Source organism: Penaeus japonicus, unplaced genomic scaffold, assembly GCF_977035675.1.
Source record: "Penaeus japonicus unplaced genomic scaffold, GWHDUDI00000001_assembly GWHDUDI00000006, whole genome shotgun sequence".
Classification (NCBI taxonomy): domain Eukaryota; kingdom Metazoa; phylum Arthropoda; class Malacostraca; order Decapoda; family Penaeidae; genus Penaeus; species Penaeus japonicus.
In genome coordinates this window covers 8,765,318-8,782,817 of record NW_028234408.1, presented here as the reverse complement: position 1 = coordinate 8,782,817, position 17,500 = coordinate 8,765,318, and the positions used below count along the sequence as shown (strand labels likewise).

At 50.2% G+C, this 17,500-nt stretch overlaps 2 protein-coding genes across 3 annotated transcripts in view; one reads left to right on the top strand and one right to left on the bottom strand.

The window, feature by feature from the left end:
• Ndf (Nucleosome-destabilizing factor) overlaps window positions 1–17,500 on the bottom strand; it is a 52,292-nt gene that overhangs the window by 12,812 nt on the left and 21,980 nt on the right. The gene's annotated exons all lie outside the window — the stretch shown is intronic.
• On the top strand, window positions 1,609–15,440 carry LOC122253089 (uncharacterized). 2 transcript variants are annotated; one of them, XM_043015886.2, is made up of 5 exons: window positions 1,609–1,976; window positions 11,190–13,012; window positions 13,125–13,269; window positions 13,410–13,550; window positions 13,663–15,440. In XM_043015886.2, exons 1-5 carry the CDS (start codon window positions 1,974–1,976, stop codon window positions 14,650–14,652), a joined length of 3,102 nt encoding a protein of 1,033 aa, XP_042871820.2. In that variant the 5' UTR covers window positions 1,609–1,973; the 3' UTR covers window positions 14,653–15,440. The 2 variants fall into 2 exon arrangements, with proteins under 2 accessions (XP_042871820.2, XP_042871822.2); XM_043015888.2 differs by lacking the exon at window positions 1,609–1,976 and adding an exon at window positions 10,583–10,710.

Here is a 17,500-nt window from a genome sequence, read left to right as displayed (position 1 = left end):
CATACATATATATAATATATATACACATATATGCATATACATATACAGATACATATATATACACATACATATATACACACACACATATATATACATATATACACAGTATATACACATACATACGCACTTAAAACCGCTCCCGGTACATCTTACGCAAGCGTCACGTGTTGCGGACTTGCAGTGTCTCCCATGGCGGCCTCGACACGTGGTTCCCGAGGGCGGAGAAGCCGGCGTTCATGCACCTCTCGTGAACGCACGCGCGCACGCACAAACACGGACCCACAGTCACGAGCAAATACAAACGCAACGTCAAGCATACAAATACACAAATAAACCACGTACAACATACATAAAATCAAATCGCACGAACAACAAGTCAAGTAGGCAAAGACGGACGGGTTATAATGCAAGCAGTACACACACACACACACACACACACACACACACACACACACACACACACACACACACACACACACACACACACACACACACACACACACACACACACACAAAGACAGACACGCAGCAACTAACAAAGAGGAACGTAAAGACATAAACACAAATATACTTACAAACACAAGACACAAAAACACGGACACACATACACATACACATACACACACACCCAAGGACACCCAAGAAACACATAGCCAACCCCGCCCTAACCCATAAAACACACACACACACATACATACATACATACATACATACATACATACATACATACATACATACATACATACATACATACATACATACATACATACATACATACATACATACATACATACATACATACATACATACACACACACCAAAAATCACCCCTCCCCCCCAACCACCACCACCACTAACGCAAAACAACCAAACAACCGAACGAGGCACCGAGCGAAAACGGCAGCGGCCTTGCCCGCCCGTTCGGGTTGGGCGGGAACGGTCGGCGCCTTTTCCATTTTTTCCCCCAAAACGCATTACGATCCGTTCTTCGGTTTGGGGCTTTTCGAGAGGGTCGCACGGAGGAGATGGAAGAGGAGGAGGAAAAGGAGGAAAAGAAGGAGAAGAGGGGAGATGAGGATGAGGAAGAAGTAAGAGAAGGAGGAGGAGGATTAAGAGAAGTAAGATAAGGAAGAGTAAGAGAAGAAGTAAAGGTAGTAGTTGTGGTGGTGGTGGTGGTGGTGGTAGTAGTAGTAGTAGTAGTAGTAAGAGGCAAAGTAGGAGTAGGAATAGGAGGAACTAGTTATTTTTGTTCAAACACTCATTTAATAGACTATGCAAAACAATTTCCATGATAGTAATGATAATATCGGTAATGAGATGATACCATTTTGAAAGAAACCAGTTCTCTAGACACTGTTTTCGATTTAGTACCGTGTTTACCAATATATTTATCAAACAAGACCATCATGCATCCCCATGCCCTTCCCTCGGCGCCGACGACAAATGCCGTCGTCGATTTGTCCGTCCAAGTGCCGGTCCCCCCCCCCCCCTCCGGCACGCCACCGCGCAGCGTAAATGGGACTCGCTGGCAACTCTACGGTGTCGAGTTGCCGGTTCGCCCATTAGCCCCCCTCCCCCTCTGACCGTCTCCCTCCCTCCAGCGGCGGAAGAGGCCGGGCTGCCGCGCCGCTCGCCGCCGCCGCCGCCGCCACCATCACCGCTGCCGCCGCCACCGCGCTTGCCTCTCAGTATTGCTCCAGCGGCCGCGCCAGCCGGTCCTCAGTGCGTGTGTTCCCTGGAGTTCATTTTGCAGCGACGAGACCGGCTCTGTTTCCCCTCGAGGGAGGAGACCCGCACCCTGGGTGTTGCTTTTAGTTTTAAATAGAGAGAAAGCCCCTCCCTTTGGTCCGTTCGCCTGCACGATTCCTACACTGTGATGCCACAAAGGCCTTCTCAAAGCCAGCTTTTCGTGCAGTGATGACGGTTGCAGCAAGTCGGGCTGCCGCGGACGGTGTAAAAGCAGTCAAAGAGTTATGGTTAGTATGGTGTTACGGCTACATAACACACACACACACACACAGGCACACACATGGGAGATTCCGCCCGCCCGTTTGAGTGTGATGTGTTTCCACATCGCCTTAATGAAACCCTTTTGTAACCATGGTCTTCAGTCAGTGTAGCAAAACAGCATCGTTGCACAATCCAGTTGTTTATAGATACAAACACAATTCCAAGGTTACGGGTAGTTCGCCGTTTCGCTTATGTCGCCCTAATCTTTATTTAGACGAGTGTTTCCACATCAGCCTGCGGGTTTCCTTTCCTTCCTATCCCGGGGAGTCGACCTGCCTCTTTGTTCACACACGCGCACTCTCCCTCTCTCTCTCTCTCTCTCACGGCGAAGGGAAACTTTCTTCCCACACACACGCACACGCACACGCACACAAATGAACACAGATACGCGGCTGGGATTTTTCCCTTTACCCCCCCATCCCCCCTTTCCTCTAACCCCTTCCCTGCATATCATAAGAAAAAGAAAATGCCGTTGACCCCCCCCTCCCCTATTTCTCTTCGGAATACAACAAATAACTTCGGATCCTAACGAGTCAATCCAGATCTGCCCCAGTTAAATCCAGTTTTGTATAATATGTTCACCTGCCGAAGATGGAGGCGGCGGAGGTGTTGCTGCTCGGGCTCGGTGTTGCCACATTGCACGTATTATCCACATTAAATTCTCCATCAGGTGGCCGCCCCCCCCTCCTCCCTCTCTATCTCTCTCTGTCACAGATCAAGTTTATTAACCGATCTTCCTCCGTATTTCCCCACTATAAACCACAAAGACTAAACACAGGAAGTGCAAAGGAAGGGGAAAAACACGAGGAAGAGGGAGGGGGGGGGAGGGGGAGAGGGGGCGACTTGCTACACGCGGGGTTCGGTTCTGGAGTGTGCGTGGTCAAGCGACTGTGCATGCGTGCGTGTGTATGTTCGTACGTGCGTCGTGCGTGTGTGAGTTGCGTCGGCGGCATGGAATATACTAGAAGCAGAGCGAGGAGGAGGAGGAGGAAGTCGAAATAGGCCAGGGAAGGAAAAGGCCGTTGAGATGTATGTAGGGGAGGGTATGGGGGGGGAGGGGCACAAGGGTGTAAACACTTAACTTGGGGAGAAAGAGACGGCTTCTTCAATAAACCACTACAGAACACCATTCAGGGACATATGACTTCTGCTGTTGCAAGAGGGGCTTTAAATAATAATAATAATGATAAGACCCAATGTGACTTATTCCGGCCTGTGGAATGTGCAGAAATGACTACGAATGTTACACACCTTATTGGCGGAGGAAATTCCTAGCTCCGCTGAGTGATCCGTGGAGCCCCATGCCCAAGATAGGCCTAATGTTTAGGTCCTTAGGTCCTGAAATACCTTCACGTAGGGTTGATGACGAGGAATGACTCTAGGTTCCCAGGCACACACATAGTTTCACACACTAACTTCCCCCTCCCCTCCCCCCACAAGTGTGTATTCCTTTCAATACACACACAAATACCTAATCCCTCTATTTAAAATCTAATCACGCCCTGTCATGTTTCCCAAGTCTTTCATCAAGACAAAGCCTGTGGGAGAGGTCTTTTGCCTTCGAGAAATTAGGATATTACGCAGTTTGGGTCTGGCTCTAGAATTCCTCTCCCTCTCTTTCCCCCCCTTCCCCACCTCCCCACTCGCTCTCTCTCTCTCTCTCTCTCTCTCCTCTCTTTTTCCCCCCTCCCTCCCTCTCTCTTTTCCCCCTCTCTCCCTCTCTCTTTTCCCCCTCTCTCCCTCTCTCTTTTCCCCCTCTCTCCCTCTCTCTTTTCCCCCTCTCTCCCTCTCTCTCCCACTCTCTTCTCTTTCTCGCACTGAGCATGTACCGCCAAGCTTCCTGGTAGACCCCGTACGAGAAGAGGAGGGAGCGTTGCGAAGAGGGAGGTGGAAATACGTGGAGGAGGAGGAGGAGGAGGAGGAGGAATAGGAGAAGTCCGTGAATGAGAAGCGAGGTGGTTAGACAAACAGACATGGGCAAGGGAGGGGGGTGGGGGAGGGTCGTTGGTAGGCTGTTGAGCAAAACCCGCGTCGTGTGGACAACCTTGAGACAATATCAACAAACACGTGTTGGTTTATGTTCCTAGATGCAAAGTGTACATGAATGAACTGTTAGGAACTGTGCCGAGAGACTTCGCTCTTTGGCAAGTGTTTTGATGGGAGGTGCACAGGGAAGGGGGAGGGGAAGTGGGGGTGGGGGTGGAAGTTGTTTTGTTGCTAAGAATGAATCAACATGGGTGCCGTGCCCGCGGAAGGGTGGGAGGGAGGGGGGGAGCACGGAGCGATGGAAATTTCCCTTTCACAAAATTCTTCGATGCGAGTCTCTGGAGGTGTTTCATCATGCACCAGATGTGGGTCTCGAGAAAAAAAAAAGCCGAGCACAAGAAAGCTAAAAGTAAGAGTTGGGTCCAGCCGCACCTCCACCCACGCACCACAAGGTCGATATCTCGTAGCCACATCACGCGCGCCGGAGCCAGGGAGGGCCTCGGCACAATGCGGTGTTTGGGCTCCTGGGTTCTGGCTTCTATGGTTCTAGCTTGGCCTTATCGCCGCATGAGGGCTGCGTCTTGGTGGCGCAGAGGCTCACGCAGATTGCCAGGGCGATTAGCACAGGCCGACGAAACGGTCTCGTTGTGGAACTGCCTCCCCGTGACAGTTCAATGTACTTTCTTGATAGTTCGCTTGTCATATTTACAATAGTGAGCCTGCACAATGAACTCTCCCTCACTCAAACAACACAATTATTCTGATCGTGATCGTTAAGGCGTTGCCAGGGAGTACCGTGAGGCGCGGCGGCGTCCAGTGCGCCAGCTGTCGCCGAGCTCACCTGCCGACCACACCTACAGGTGTCGGCGTCGCTCCAGGAGCAACGAGCGATCCTCCGCTCTACTGTCGCCCGCTAGCCCAGTGACTCACGACCTTCGGAGCTTCCCTGCGCGGAGGTCAACGCCCACGAGGACATCACTCTCGGGCGGTACAAGCACTCGTACAAGCGCTCAAAGGAACACTCACACTTTCATTCTTGAAACCGACCGCTGACACATTCAAATCCTTAAAACCAATGCTCGGAAATAAGGCTAATAATGCCTTGGCAACAAAGAGGCATCATATAGCCCACAGAGCGAATCTAAAACCCAAGCTGGGTTTAAATAACGTCTTCAACTACGAGTCAAAACGGATGAAGATGATGATGCATCGTAATCACTACTCGGAAAAGACTCGCAAAGACTGCCTCCTGCGACTAGTCTTCACTACCGTTCTGCCTTGTCCTTGCCTTGCTGCGGAAATTGAATTTGATCTCTTAAACTGCGGAGCTGTTTAGTTGGAATTGCCTCGCGTCCTCGCTTTCGCTTTATTAGCTGATGGAATAGAGTGCTTACACGATTTCCACCCTTCTCTTTGTCTATCTTTTAATTCGACTTATCCCTCTTTACCTCTCATCCTCTTTGTTTGTATCTCTTACCCTGTCACCCCCCCCCCCGTCTTTCTTTCTTTCTTTCTTTCTTTCTTTCTTTCTTTCTTTCTTTCTCTCTCTCTCTCTCTCTCTCGGGTACGTGCATGTGCGTGCGTGCAGAGCGTGGGTGCGAGGATGCGTGAGTGCTTGTCAGGCCAGAATGTGAATGAGACCAGTCCCGGGTCCCCGCCTGGACACTGCAGTCACGCACCGGAGGCACACTTCCACGGCCTGTTGGGGGGGGGGGGTACACTAAGACGTGGCACTGCGGGCTGTTCTTGATGCCAACAGCGTACACCTAAGACACGTGGTGAGTGAAGCCATCGGGAATGTGCGCATTAAGGTACATTTAAAAGTCGAAACAAGTCAATCCCCGTTTTATATGTAAAAGAGCAAAGAAGAAAGGAAAAGAGAGAGGGGGGAGGGGGTTGTTCGGAGTTTTAACTGAGGATAGAGGGCAGGGGGGAAGGGAGGGAGGGGGGGCGTGTGAGGCACGTGTTGGTTGCTGCTGTGGCACGAGTCAGTGGAATCTGCGAAAGTGAATTACTTTGGTCCTTTTGGCCATTTAACATTTGCTGGTGTACGGTGCGCTTCGAAGTGGATTTTCGAGTTGTTGCCCTTTATTTCTTTCCTTCTTTCTTTCTCTCTCCCATTCAATTTCTCTCGCTCTCACCTTTCATTGTGGACATTTGGAGAAGCAAAAGAGGAGGATGGGGACAGGGGGGAGGGGGGTGTTGGGGGGGAGATTACAACTCAGTATTGATAAGATAATCATACCTGTTTGTTCAGGTAAAGATATTGAGAGGTATATCAATACACACACAAACAGATAAACAGAGAAAACGACATCAATAAACGGGGAGCGAGACAAGTGAAGTGAGTAAATCTGAAACAAGAAAGCATAAACTCGCGTTATTTGTTACTAAAAATAGCCACGGTGGGGGACTCCCTGCTGAGGCGAGAAAAGATCTCATAGAAAGCCAAGTTAAGATAGACGACAGCACAGACACCTACGCGTACTAAAATTCATTATCAATAATACGAATAACTTTCCTGACATTTTATTATTAAAGACATTAATAATGCCTCTTGTCTGAGTCCTGATCCTTGACCGTGGAGCAGTGCACGCGCGCACGCACGCACTCACTCACGGCGACCTTCCTCTAAATGATCCAATTACGGCGTCCTTTCTCCGCAAGTGTCGCTTATTTCCGGTGTTTAGCGCCCGTGCTCTCCTCTCCCGCTTTCGTAAGTGCACAGCACCCAAACAGAGGCTCAAGTGTAGACATACGTCTTATACATCATCTTTTAGATAGAGCTAGATAAAGAATGTAAATCAATCTATCTGTATATACTATCTTCTTTTACATTCTTCATCTATCTATCTATTTAAAAATACTATTTATACTAAACGTTCTCCATCTATTTATCTATAATACCTACCGGTCTCCATCTATTTATAATATCTGCCGGTCTATCTTTATATTAACAGACGACCAAGTACAATACACCAATATCCATCCATCTTCATCAACCGCCCTATTCGCTGCGACACCCTGCCCTCCCCCCCCTCCCCCTACCCCTTTATCGCATCCCCAGAGTACGAGCGCACGCGCACGCCCGCACGCACGCCCCCGTGCGTGTGTGGGCGAGAGTGTAGGCGGTGTTTCGGACGTGGGAAGCCGAGAGTAGGAGACGGAGGGGGGGTGAGGGGAAGTTTCCGGCCTGGAATCTGTTTCCTCCCACAACCCGCTTGTTGAGGGAGAAGGTTGAGTGGGAAGTGGGGATGGAGAGAAGAACGTACGTAGTCATGTGGCTGCATGAGAAAGGGGGTGGGAGGAAGGAGGGAAGAGAAGAGAAGGGGTGACCGCGCCGCACTCACTCTGTCACGCACAGCTGCACCCTGTCACGAAATAGGAGGAGGAGGAGGAGGAGGAGGAACCACAGGTTCCTGGTCTGTCCCCCTGCCGTTTCCTTCTTCTCCTTTATCTCCTTTTCCATTCTCTCTTCTCTCTTTCCCCCCTTCCCTTCCATCCCTCTTTCCCCCCACCTCCCTTCCATCACTCTTTTTTCCCCTCTCTCCTTTCCATCTTCCTCCTCCTTTTCTTTCCTTTAGTAACTTTTCTGTCGATTTTCCCTCCTTCCTTTCGTCCTCCCCGCTGACCTTGACATTGCCGCATGAGGGAGGGATCTCCCCCTCCCTCTCCCCCGCCACCCCTCGTTGTAAGGCTTTCCCTGCATGACGCCGACGCCGCCATCATGCACACAGACACAAGAAGTTCAACACGAGAATACGATATTTCAATTCTATTTCTATTTTGTATTCTCTATAATAATAATACAATTAATTACATTTTAGAACAAGTTTTGAGTGTCGAATCCGCATGCGACGTAGATGTGTGTAAAAGGGGAGGGAAGGGAAGGGACGAGAAGAGTGGGGGGGGGGGGGCTGTCAACATGTGTTATGCATATGGATACTTGTGCGTGTGTGTGTTTGCAAGTAGGCACGTGATGGCCTGTGGTCCACTTTGCTATAAACAACTCCAAACAATTTCCCACCCAACATCTTACCCCGTTCCCTCGTAACAAGGGGGCTCGGTCCAAAGGGTTCCTACGGCTATTTCGGGACGGACTTGTAGGGTGAAGCTATTGATCTAAAGGTGGCACCAGGTGGGCCACGCTAAGCAAGGCGACCACGGAGGAAATAAGAGCGCGCGTGTGCGCACACACACACACACACACACACACACACACACACACACACACACACACACACACACACACACACACACACACACACACACACACACACACACACACAAACACAAACACACGAACATAAATAATAGATAAGACGGACTACCCAGAACACGAGAGATAACAAAAAGAACATCCGTTACAAGCTGTCTGTTTGCTGGAGGTGTTCTCTCTTTTGTGGTGGGAATGATGACACGATAATACAGTGACACTGTAGTCCATGGCTACGTTGCAAAACCTTGGCGATTATAGCTTTTGCGACGGTGTTCGTGATAACGATCTATCGCAGCGATGGTGACGATTATTATAATAACAATCCCTAGCAACGGCACGGCGACGATAATGTAAGCGACAACAATGCCTGACGATGACCACGACAACGACGAAGCGTTACGATAAAGGGCATCAATGCCCAAAACAACTCAACATTTCTCTTACTGCGGCATCCTCTGCCCTAGCACCATGCAACAGAACAGGCAGGCAGGCAGCCAGACGGGCACAAAAGTCAGTCACTCAGCTGAGAGACGCCCGCACGGAGGGAGGGAGGGAGGGGGGGTTGGGTAGAGCTGGCCTACATGTTCCTTCGATGATCCCTCCCCTCCCCTCCTTCCATCTCTATCCCCCCCCCTCCCCTGCCCTTCATATCCTCAAAAGCACAAAAAGCTTCTATTCAGACACGGACGTGATGCTTTCTCTCCCTCACTCTCGCTCTCAGTCTCAGTCTCGTGCCCACCCGACGTGCCGGGTCATGCAACACGTGGCTCAAGACTCATGAAGAGTCGATGCTGCTTCACCCTCCCACCTACCTACTCCCACTCCCAAACACAGGTTTTGAAGCTCCCGCCGTGACAGGTTTACTGACGGAGCCTTCCTTCCTTTGTTTGTTTCTTTCTTTCTTTTTCGTGCCTCTCTTCCCTCTTTCTCCTTCCATCCCTCTATCCTCTCCTCTCCCCCTCTTTAATTCCATCACTTTTTCTTCCGCCTTCGAGACTCTTGTAGTAAAGCTATCTTTGCTTGTGATTCTCATATATTCATTCTTATTCATCTCTCTCCATCCCATTCTATAACGTACTTCCCACCCAGCCATCCGTCCGTCCATTCACCCCCCCCCCCAAACACCCACCCACCTGATCCACCCTCCCACAAACAACACCAAACTAGAGCCGGAAATAATGAGGGGAAGGGGATTGCAGTCATGAAACTCGGATTATAATTTACTCCGTGCATGTGTTTGGCTCTGGCGTGAGCGCGAAACACGTGAGGACCGACCTGCTTAAAGCGCTTATCTCTGCGACAGAGTTGCTTCTCCGTCGATTAATATACTACTGTTATCTAAGACTGCGCTTCCGAAGGTATATTTGGTACTTAATCAAATGCGCGGCGCGGCGCGCGCGCGCTACACACACACACACACACACACACACACACACACACACACACACACACACACACACACACACACACACACACACACACACACACACACACATTCAATAACTCCCTCTCACGAGCGACGAGGAAGGAGAGAGAGAGAGAGAGCTCTCTTCTGAGCATAGCCATGCATACAGTACATGCATTTCCCTCCAGCGTGGATAAACGGCTCGGATCTCACCGTCCCTATTCTCTAACCGGCAACTGCGGCCTTGCTTGAGGGGATTCCTTAAAAATGATCGACCAACCGTCCCTTAAGCCGCCACCACAGCCGTAGTCGTCCACGGGGATAAATCGAAGCAATTGCAACCTATTGTCCCCAAAGATGATATACGCCAAAAAATGTGCCCACATCCCAATTCATGCCTTAAAGATATCTGCAAATTATATTATATATATATATATATATATATATATATATATATATATATATATATGTTTGTGCAAATGTATACATATAGTATATATGTGTGAATTATATAAAATTTGTCATTATCCTGTATTCCCGAAGTAAAACACAGCGCATTGTATATGCAGTGCCTGAACGCAGCTCTGAGCTGTGGCCATTCATCCAAGGTGGTCTGAGGCGAAACAAGTCCGCCACGGTGGCAATTCGACCCGTGTAGGACACATTACGGTAAAAGCTGTAAGAACAATGCAGACAGGCCGAGCCATGGTGGCTAGGGCATGGAGGACATACGACGTAGATCATATGGAGGTCTCGACCAAGAAAGAGAGGAGATAGAGAGAGCACGAGAGGAAGAAGAAGAGGAGGAGGAGGAGGAGGAGGAGGCGGCGGTTGTCGGTCGATACTAGAGAGGGGAGGGGAGCGAGAGGGAGAGATAGAGAGAGAGAGAGAGCGAGTAGTGTTGGCGGCGGCGTGATCCGTATAACGAGGTCGGGGCGGGAGCTAGGCCCCCGATATAGCGCCGCAGTCAGCTGAGCGTTAGCAGAGGTGAAGTCGCGACCACGGACGGAGCCTGGTGGCGAGGCTGGAGCTGCCCTTATCCCGCTTTCCCGTCCTCTCCCTTTTGCTGCCAGCCCTGAATGGTGCCTGGGTACGTGTGAGCCAGAGCCAGTGCCAGTGCCAGTGCAAAGAAGGGGGAGGGGGAGGGGGTAAAAAGACACTTCTAGTTTCCCCGTTCCAGTTGCGAAATATAGTGTAGTAGTTGGGAAACACATCACTTACCAGATCTGGGTCAGTGAGATAACTTACTACCTAGGGAAGAGGGAGGTAGGGGGGGGGGGGGGGCTTGATACTTTCAAACACTGGGATAATTTTTGTCTGATTCCGATCACGAGTTGACCACCTGGTTAGAATAATCAGGTCTCTTTTCCACGGTTTCGTTCTCCTTCAAATAAGGTAACGCTACATAAATTATAGCGTAATTCAAAGTATAAAGAAGAAATTTATCGCAATTAATACTGTTTCATTGATTTCTGAGTATTTATTTGCATGTTAGAATACTCGTAACTATTTGCTTGCACCCCCCCCCCCTACCTACACGCCCTGAGCTATAAAAAGTCTCTCCCGCAGGTTCCGCATGCGGTGATGGCGGCGAGCGCGCGGCCGCAATGGTGGCTGTGGCGCATGGCCTTCGTGGCCACCGCAGCCAGCCTCTGCCTCGCCGTCATTCCCGAAGGCGACGCCTCTGCCCGCGCCCTGCCCAGCGCTACCCGCGGGGCGGGTGTGCCGGCCGCAGGCGTCTCGTGCCCCAGCGCCTGTCGGTGCCGCCCACCACGGCAGGTGGTTTGTGAGGCGGCGACAGGCGACGCACAGCCTCCCCTGCCGCCGCTTGACACTGAGTCGCTTGTGCTTGATGGCTACGCGTCCGTGCCGGCGCATCTTCTGGCTCGACTGCCTCACCTGCGCCACCTGCAGATCAACCACGGGCGGCTGCGGAGCCTGGAGCTGCCGCCGCTGCCGCAGCTGGAGGTTCTGGACGTGTCGCACAGTGGCGTGATGACGCTGAGCCGCAGCGACCTGGGCACGCGTGTGCCCGCGCTGGTGCACCTCAACGCCTCCCACAGCCGCCTCACGGAGCTTGGCGCCAACGACCTGCTGGGGCTGGAGCGCCTGCGTGTGCTTGACCTCCGGGGCAACCCGTTGCACAGCGTGGCGCGCGCGGCGTTGCACGGCCTGCACGCCCTCACCTATCTGGACATATCAAGCAGCCAGGTGGTGACACTGCACAGCCAATGGCTGCGCGACGCGCCCGCCCTCAAGCTGCTGAACGTCAGCCATGCACGCGTCTCCGAGCTGCCGCGTCTGCATGGCAAGAGTTTGGCCGTATTCGACGCGTCGCACAACTTCCTGGCGGAACTGCCGGAAGCGCTGCTGGCGGCGTCACCAGTGCAGGAGCTCTACCTGCACCACAACCCCCTGCGGCAGGTGCACCTGGCATCCCTGGACCACGCTGGCAGCCTGCGCTCCCTCGACCTCAGCCACACCGCCGTGGTCAACATCGACGAGTTTGTTTTCGCGCAGATGCCGCAACTGCTGCACCTCAGCCTGGCCAATAACGCCAGGTTGGAGCGCGTCGAGCACGGGGCCTTCACGGGCCTGCATGGCCTGCGCTCGCTCAGTCTCGCCAACAACCCCAGCCTGCAGGAGGTGGAGGAGGTGGCCTTCGAAGGCCTGCCCAACCTGGAGGTGCTCGATATGCAGAACTCCTCCCTAACGGTGCTACCCTTGTCCCTGAGGCAGGTGGCCAACCACAGCGTGGTGCTCCTGGCCGGCACGCGCCTGCGCTGTGACTGCCACCACCACTGGCTGCCTCAATTGCTCACTAGCAACGACATATCGCGTTGGAGCGGCGTGGCGCCCCTGCAGTGCACGGACGGCACAGCTCGTTCCGCCACCCAGCTGGCCGCACACCTCGAAGTGCTAACATGCCAAGCGCCGACCGCCGTCGAAGCCCCAAGCCCGTGGCGCCGTGTCAAGGGCGACCAGAGTGCACTCCTGGAGTGCAACGTGACAGCGCACCCGCCAGCGGCCATCCTGTGGCTCTCCGCCTCCAGGCAAGTCTTCCGTAACAAGGGCAGCAGCGGGCACAGCGCGGGCTGGCTCTCGCACCACCTGCGCGGGCTCGAGGAGGTCGCCATCACGTCCGACCCCCACATGGAGGTGCTGCCCTCGGGCCACTTGCTCATCAGGAACGTGAGTCGCGCCGACGTGGGACGCTATAAGTGCTTCGCTTACAACAGCGTCAGCAACACGTCTGTGGTCGTGTTCCTCGGCCTGGACGACGGGCCCCTCAGGAACCTCTACACGGAGTCGCTGCTCTTCGGCTTCGCCTGCGCGACGCTCTTTCTGCTCGTCACCCTCCTCGTTCAGCTCATCAACTACCTCATGGACAGGTAAGACCCCACACGCATATTCTTTGCAATATCTCACTCCTTGCTGCATTTCTAATTACTATCACTTCCCAAAGTATCTGACCATCTAATCTAAAGACTTCTTCTTCAACAGGCTGGGTTGGCAATGCTGCTGGGCCTGCTGCTGCTGCAAGGACAGGCTCTCTCCCAAGGCGCGTCAAATCAGGAAACTGCTCGAGAGCGTCGAATCCTATAAGAGCCAACAACTCGAGCGCCTTCGTGAAAACTATAATGCACAGGTGAGAAATGCCCAAGGTGGACCTAGTGGAACATTTCATTAAATTAATAGAAAAAAAGGATTCGCTGTGTATCGAAATTCAGAAAATAATTCCATTCTTATGTACTCCCCCAAATTAAGCCTAGGTCTTTCTCCCAACAGGTGGTGAGCATCAAGGAGAGCTGCTACCTGCAGATGGAGCGCATAAGGGAGAGCTATGGTGGCCAGACCAAGCATCTCAAGGACCTAAGGGACTACAGCACCCAGGGCCTCACCACTGTCAAGGACCAATACCTCGATCAGGTGAGATTAGCCCTACTTAGCCAGAAGAAAAATTAACATTATAATAATAATTATAAAGTGAACTGAATGTATATACCACTTTCAATCTCGTTATTTTTGTTTTTCTTTTCAGCTGAACAACATCCGGGACTATTCTGTGTCTCAGATGAACAGGGTGCGGGAGAACTACGTGTTCCAGCGCCATCGTATACGCAAGTTCAGTGCTCACCAGCTGCTGCGGCTGCGTGAGACCTACAAGTACCAGCAGAAAACCCTCAACAAGATTCTCGAGAACCTGCCCGACCTCTACCTCCAGAACTGCCGCACTGGAGGCTGCCAGCGCACCGATTCCATCCTCTTCGACGACGCCCTTAACGGGATCGACGCTTACTACAAGGTGGACTTCTTCGACACGCAGAGCCACGGATCGGACTACTACACGCCCGCCAGCACTCTGACGCGTTCCTTCCGCTCCTCCAAAGGCCAGGACAACAAGCGCCACTCCAGGAACTCTTCCAACACCTCTTGTGACTTCGTAGAGGCCCAGCCATGGATCAGGCGGGACTCGCTCAGCGTCAACGGCAGCAGCCCCGCGCACAACCACCCGCCTCCTGGCAGCGTGCGGAGCCACAATCGCAGTCTGAGCGTAGCCACCCCCACCTCCTACGCCCCAGATCCAGTAAGGGTGCACAAGCGCAGCCTAAGTGCTACTCACCCTTACCACAGGGTTGCCCCAGCGCCCGAGGCAAGGGGGGTACCTGCTAGAATAACCCTACGGGAAGAAGGTAGCGATTATGACCTTGCCACGCCGCCCACCTCCCCCAGCTCCCTGCCCTGCACGCCCACCATTGTAGTGCGACAGAGGCCCACCATCGAGGAGGAGGTTACACAAGCGCAGAACCAGAGGCAGGCCGCTCCCATGCAGGCAGGCGTCCCCAGGGAAGCCAGAGCAAGTGTGGCTGAGAAGGGGTCGACGGCTCAAAGGGACGGCCGCGATCCGCATGCTGTTGGGACCGAGACCAGCAACTCCCAACAACAGCAAGGCCAGGATGACGAGCTCCTTGTGGCTGTTGTAGAAGACTCTTCCAGCAATGCGTCCACTGCTTATGAGACATCCTTGTAGGTAATGCCAGTTCCACTAACTTGCCGTTCTAATCAGTCACTTTATTACTGCTAGACACTTCAGAAATCCGTCAAAAGTGATGTGTTAAAAAAATTATCGCCAGATGGTTCAGTGCAGGGAATCCAGGAGTGGAAGTGAAAGCAATCAAGCCTGACACCGAGTGACTAATGACAAAAGAGGCAATGAAATCGCGACTTGCATAAAATAATGGAAAAAAAACTCCAGTGCGGGGAATGAAAAGCTAGTGAAACCTCTGGTGCCAACGTTAAGTGCCAGTAGACAACGACATAGGTCTCGTTCTCGGGGAGGGAGGGAAGTAAGAGGTGCAGCGAGGAGGAAAGCAAGGTGAGGAGGCTCTCGAGGGGTCTTCACGTGCACGCCGAGGACGAGGCTCCACAGAGGAAGGTGGCCCCCCCCCCCATCCATCCATCCCCAGGCCAATCTCGCTCTGCCCAACCTGCCTGGAGATTCAGCCAGCACTATTCGCTATCTATCGTAGCTAACTAGCCTGTGGAGCTGCGCGTAGCAAGAAGGTGGGTCCCCATGTACGAGGTCTGCTCTCCTGAAGGGGAGGCTGAGGATTGGTCCTCTGCCCTGGGTCTCACCAGGCAGACCTCCTCCTTCCTATGTAGTTGTCTGACTGCCTCTCAAACGTGTCATAGCTTCATCCTAAATATCATAAGTCATATATTTTCAGGTTAGTGCCATATGCAAGGAACCAATGACCATCACATATTATTTTTTAGGGTTGTTGTTTTCATAGTTAAAGAATATAAGTTCAAGTAGAATGCTGTTTTATTATCCACTTCAGATCAGTGTACAATAGATGCCAGTAGAAACTAAAGGCATTAAATTACAGAGCAGACTGTAAGTCAGTGGCAAAATTGGGAGCTATAAAGGCAAAGCCGATTACAAAGCTATATAATTATGCATACAAACTGCATTTATTGAATGCTGATGAACAGGAACAACTCAATTTATATTCTTTGTCTTATAAATCAAAGAACTAAAGAGAGGATCACTCCAGATCTAAAAAAAAAGGACATTTTTCTGTCACAAATTAAAGTCATCTGCTGCCTGTTAAAAGCCTATTGTGCATATTGTGTGAAACACATGCCAAAAGCAATTTAATGAAGCTGAGGTAATTTAGCCATGGTGCTTGGCATGAGGCACTTCACAGTCAACTTCTAACATGACTACTTTATGTTCTCAGTACTGTGACACATTTCCTCAAAGAGAAACAAGAAAATTGTAAAGAACAGTCCAGGACTGTAAAATGCATCACAACTACACAATAGCCAGTAAATTCAACACAAAATTCCTCATCAGCACAAGTGGCAAAACTACCTTTACAAGAAGTCCTTTCAAAGCCTACACCACATGTAAATGAAGCCATGATTTAATTCAGTGTCCTTAAGAGAAACAGAGTTTATGCAACAAAGGATGTTCAATCTCCCAATCTTCTCAGGAAGCCAACTCACAAACTACCTTTCTTTAGGAATCAATTTTCAAACTAACAATCTTCTTAAGTAATCAACACAAACAAAGCAACCCACATTCACAAAGAGGGAAAGAGGAAACAGTAGGATTCTTCTCCTTGTCAAGCTGACATTACCCAAGTATATGTCAAGGTGTGAGGAAATGATGCTTTTTAGATACAGCTCTCAGTACGCTTTTGTCTGCTTTCTCTTTGAACTGCTTGGATTTATATATTTTTCATTATGAAGAAAAGAAAATAAAGTTTTTTTTTTTTTTCTTTTTAATTCAGTCCTAGTGCACCCTGCGTTCAGATGTACAAGACAAATAATAGATAAAGAAAACATTCTTCACAGGACATCAGCAAACAACCATTTAACATAAGGTGACATCCAGTTTAAATTCTTCACCTTCTAAATTTATGCTTTAAATTATTTTCAATTAGTAGCACTGAAAATTTATGACCATGTTTGAGAATTAATGACCATGTTTGTACCTTTATTTTTCTCTAAAAGAAGGTATACCTTCAGTTCAATAAATACCCCTCCCCCCAAAAAATATCAACAAGGGCAAAACATGTTGGTGTTACAAGGAAAGGGTATCCATCTTCTTAACATATTGTACTTTTAAAAATATTGAGTTTTCTTTTGAATTTCCTGTTTAACCTGTTTGAGACAGGCCACATCTTATGTTATATTTTCTATTTTCTTGATTTACGGTATGTTACATGAATCCATACATGATAAACAAAGTGATACTAAGTAGCCTTTGGTATGATACATTAGTTACACAACCCTTTGACTATGGGTGAAACCATATTGCAATAACTTTTTGGAGATTGATGCACTCCATGAACTGTTTTCAAAGGCACTGGCCAAAGTAAAATCCAAAGAGAAAAAAACTGAAATGAATTCAAGCAACCAGTCCTGTAGAACACTCCAAACATGAATTGGAAGAATAGGCCAGGTTTCTCCCTGAACTCTGTGCAAGGAAGGTTGTTGAGTATGCAATCCATTGGCGTATATTTCCAACTCCTCATTCAAGGTTGGCTCATGTACAAACATATATAAACACGTACAAACATATACATACATACACACACATACACATACATACATATACATACTTACAAATACACACACAAAGATATAAACCCAATAATGAGTGGCCTAGCTTCTAGTCCCTGCATTCAACTAAACTAATTCTCTCAATGCCTAGTTGTAAGCAACCACAAGTGTCAGTCATCTAGAACAACCTCGAAACCCGGTGCTCTAGAATCTATTACAGAAATGGGAATGCAGATGTGAGTCACCAAAAGAAGAGAAACTAAATGAATATGATTCATAGAACTGCGGAAATAACAGTTACATTC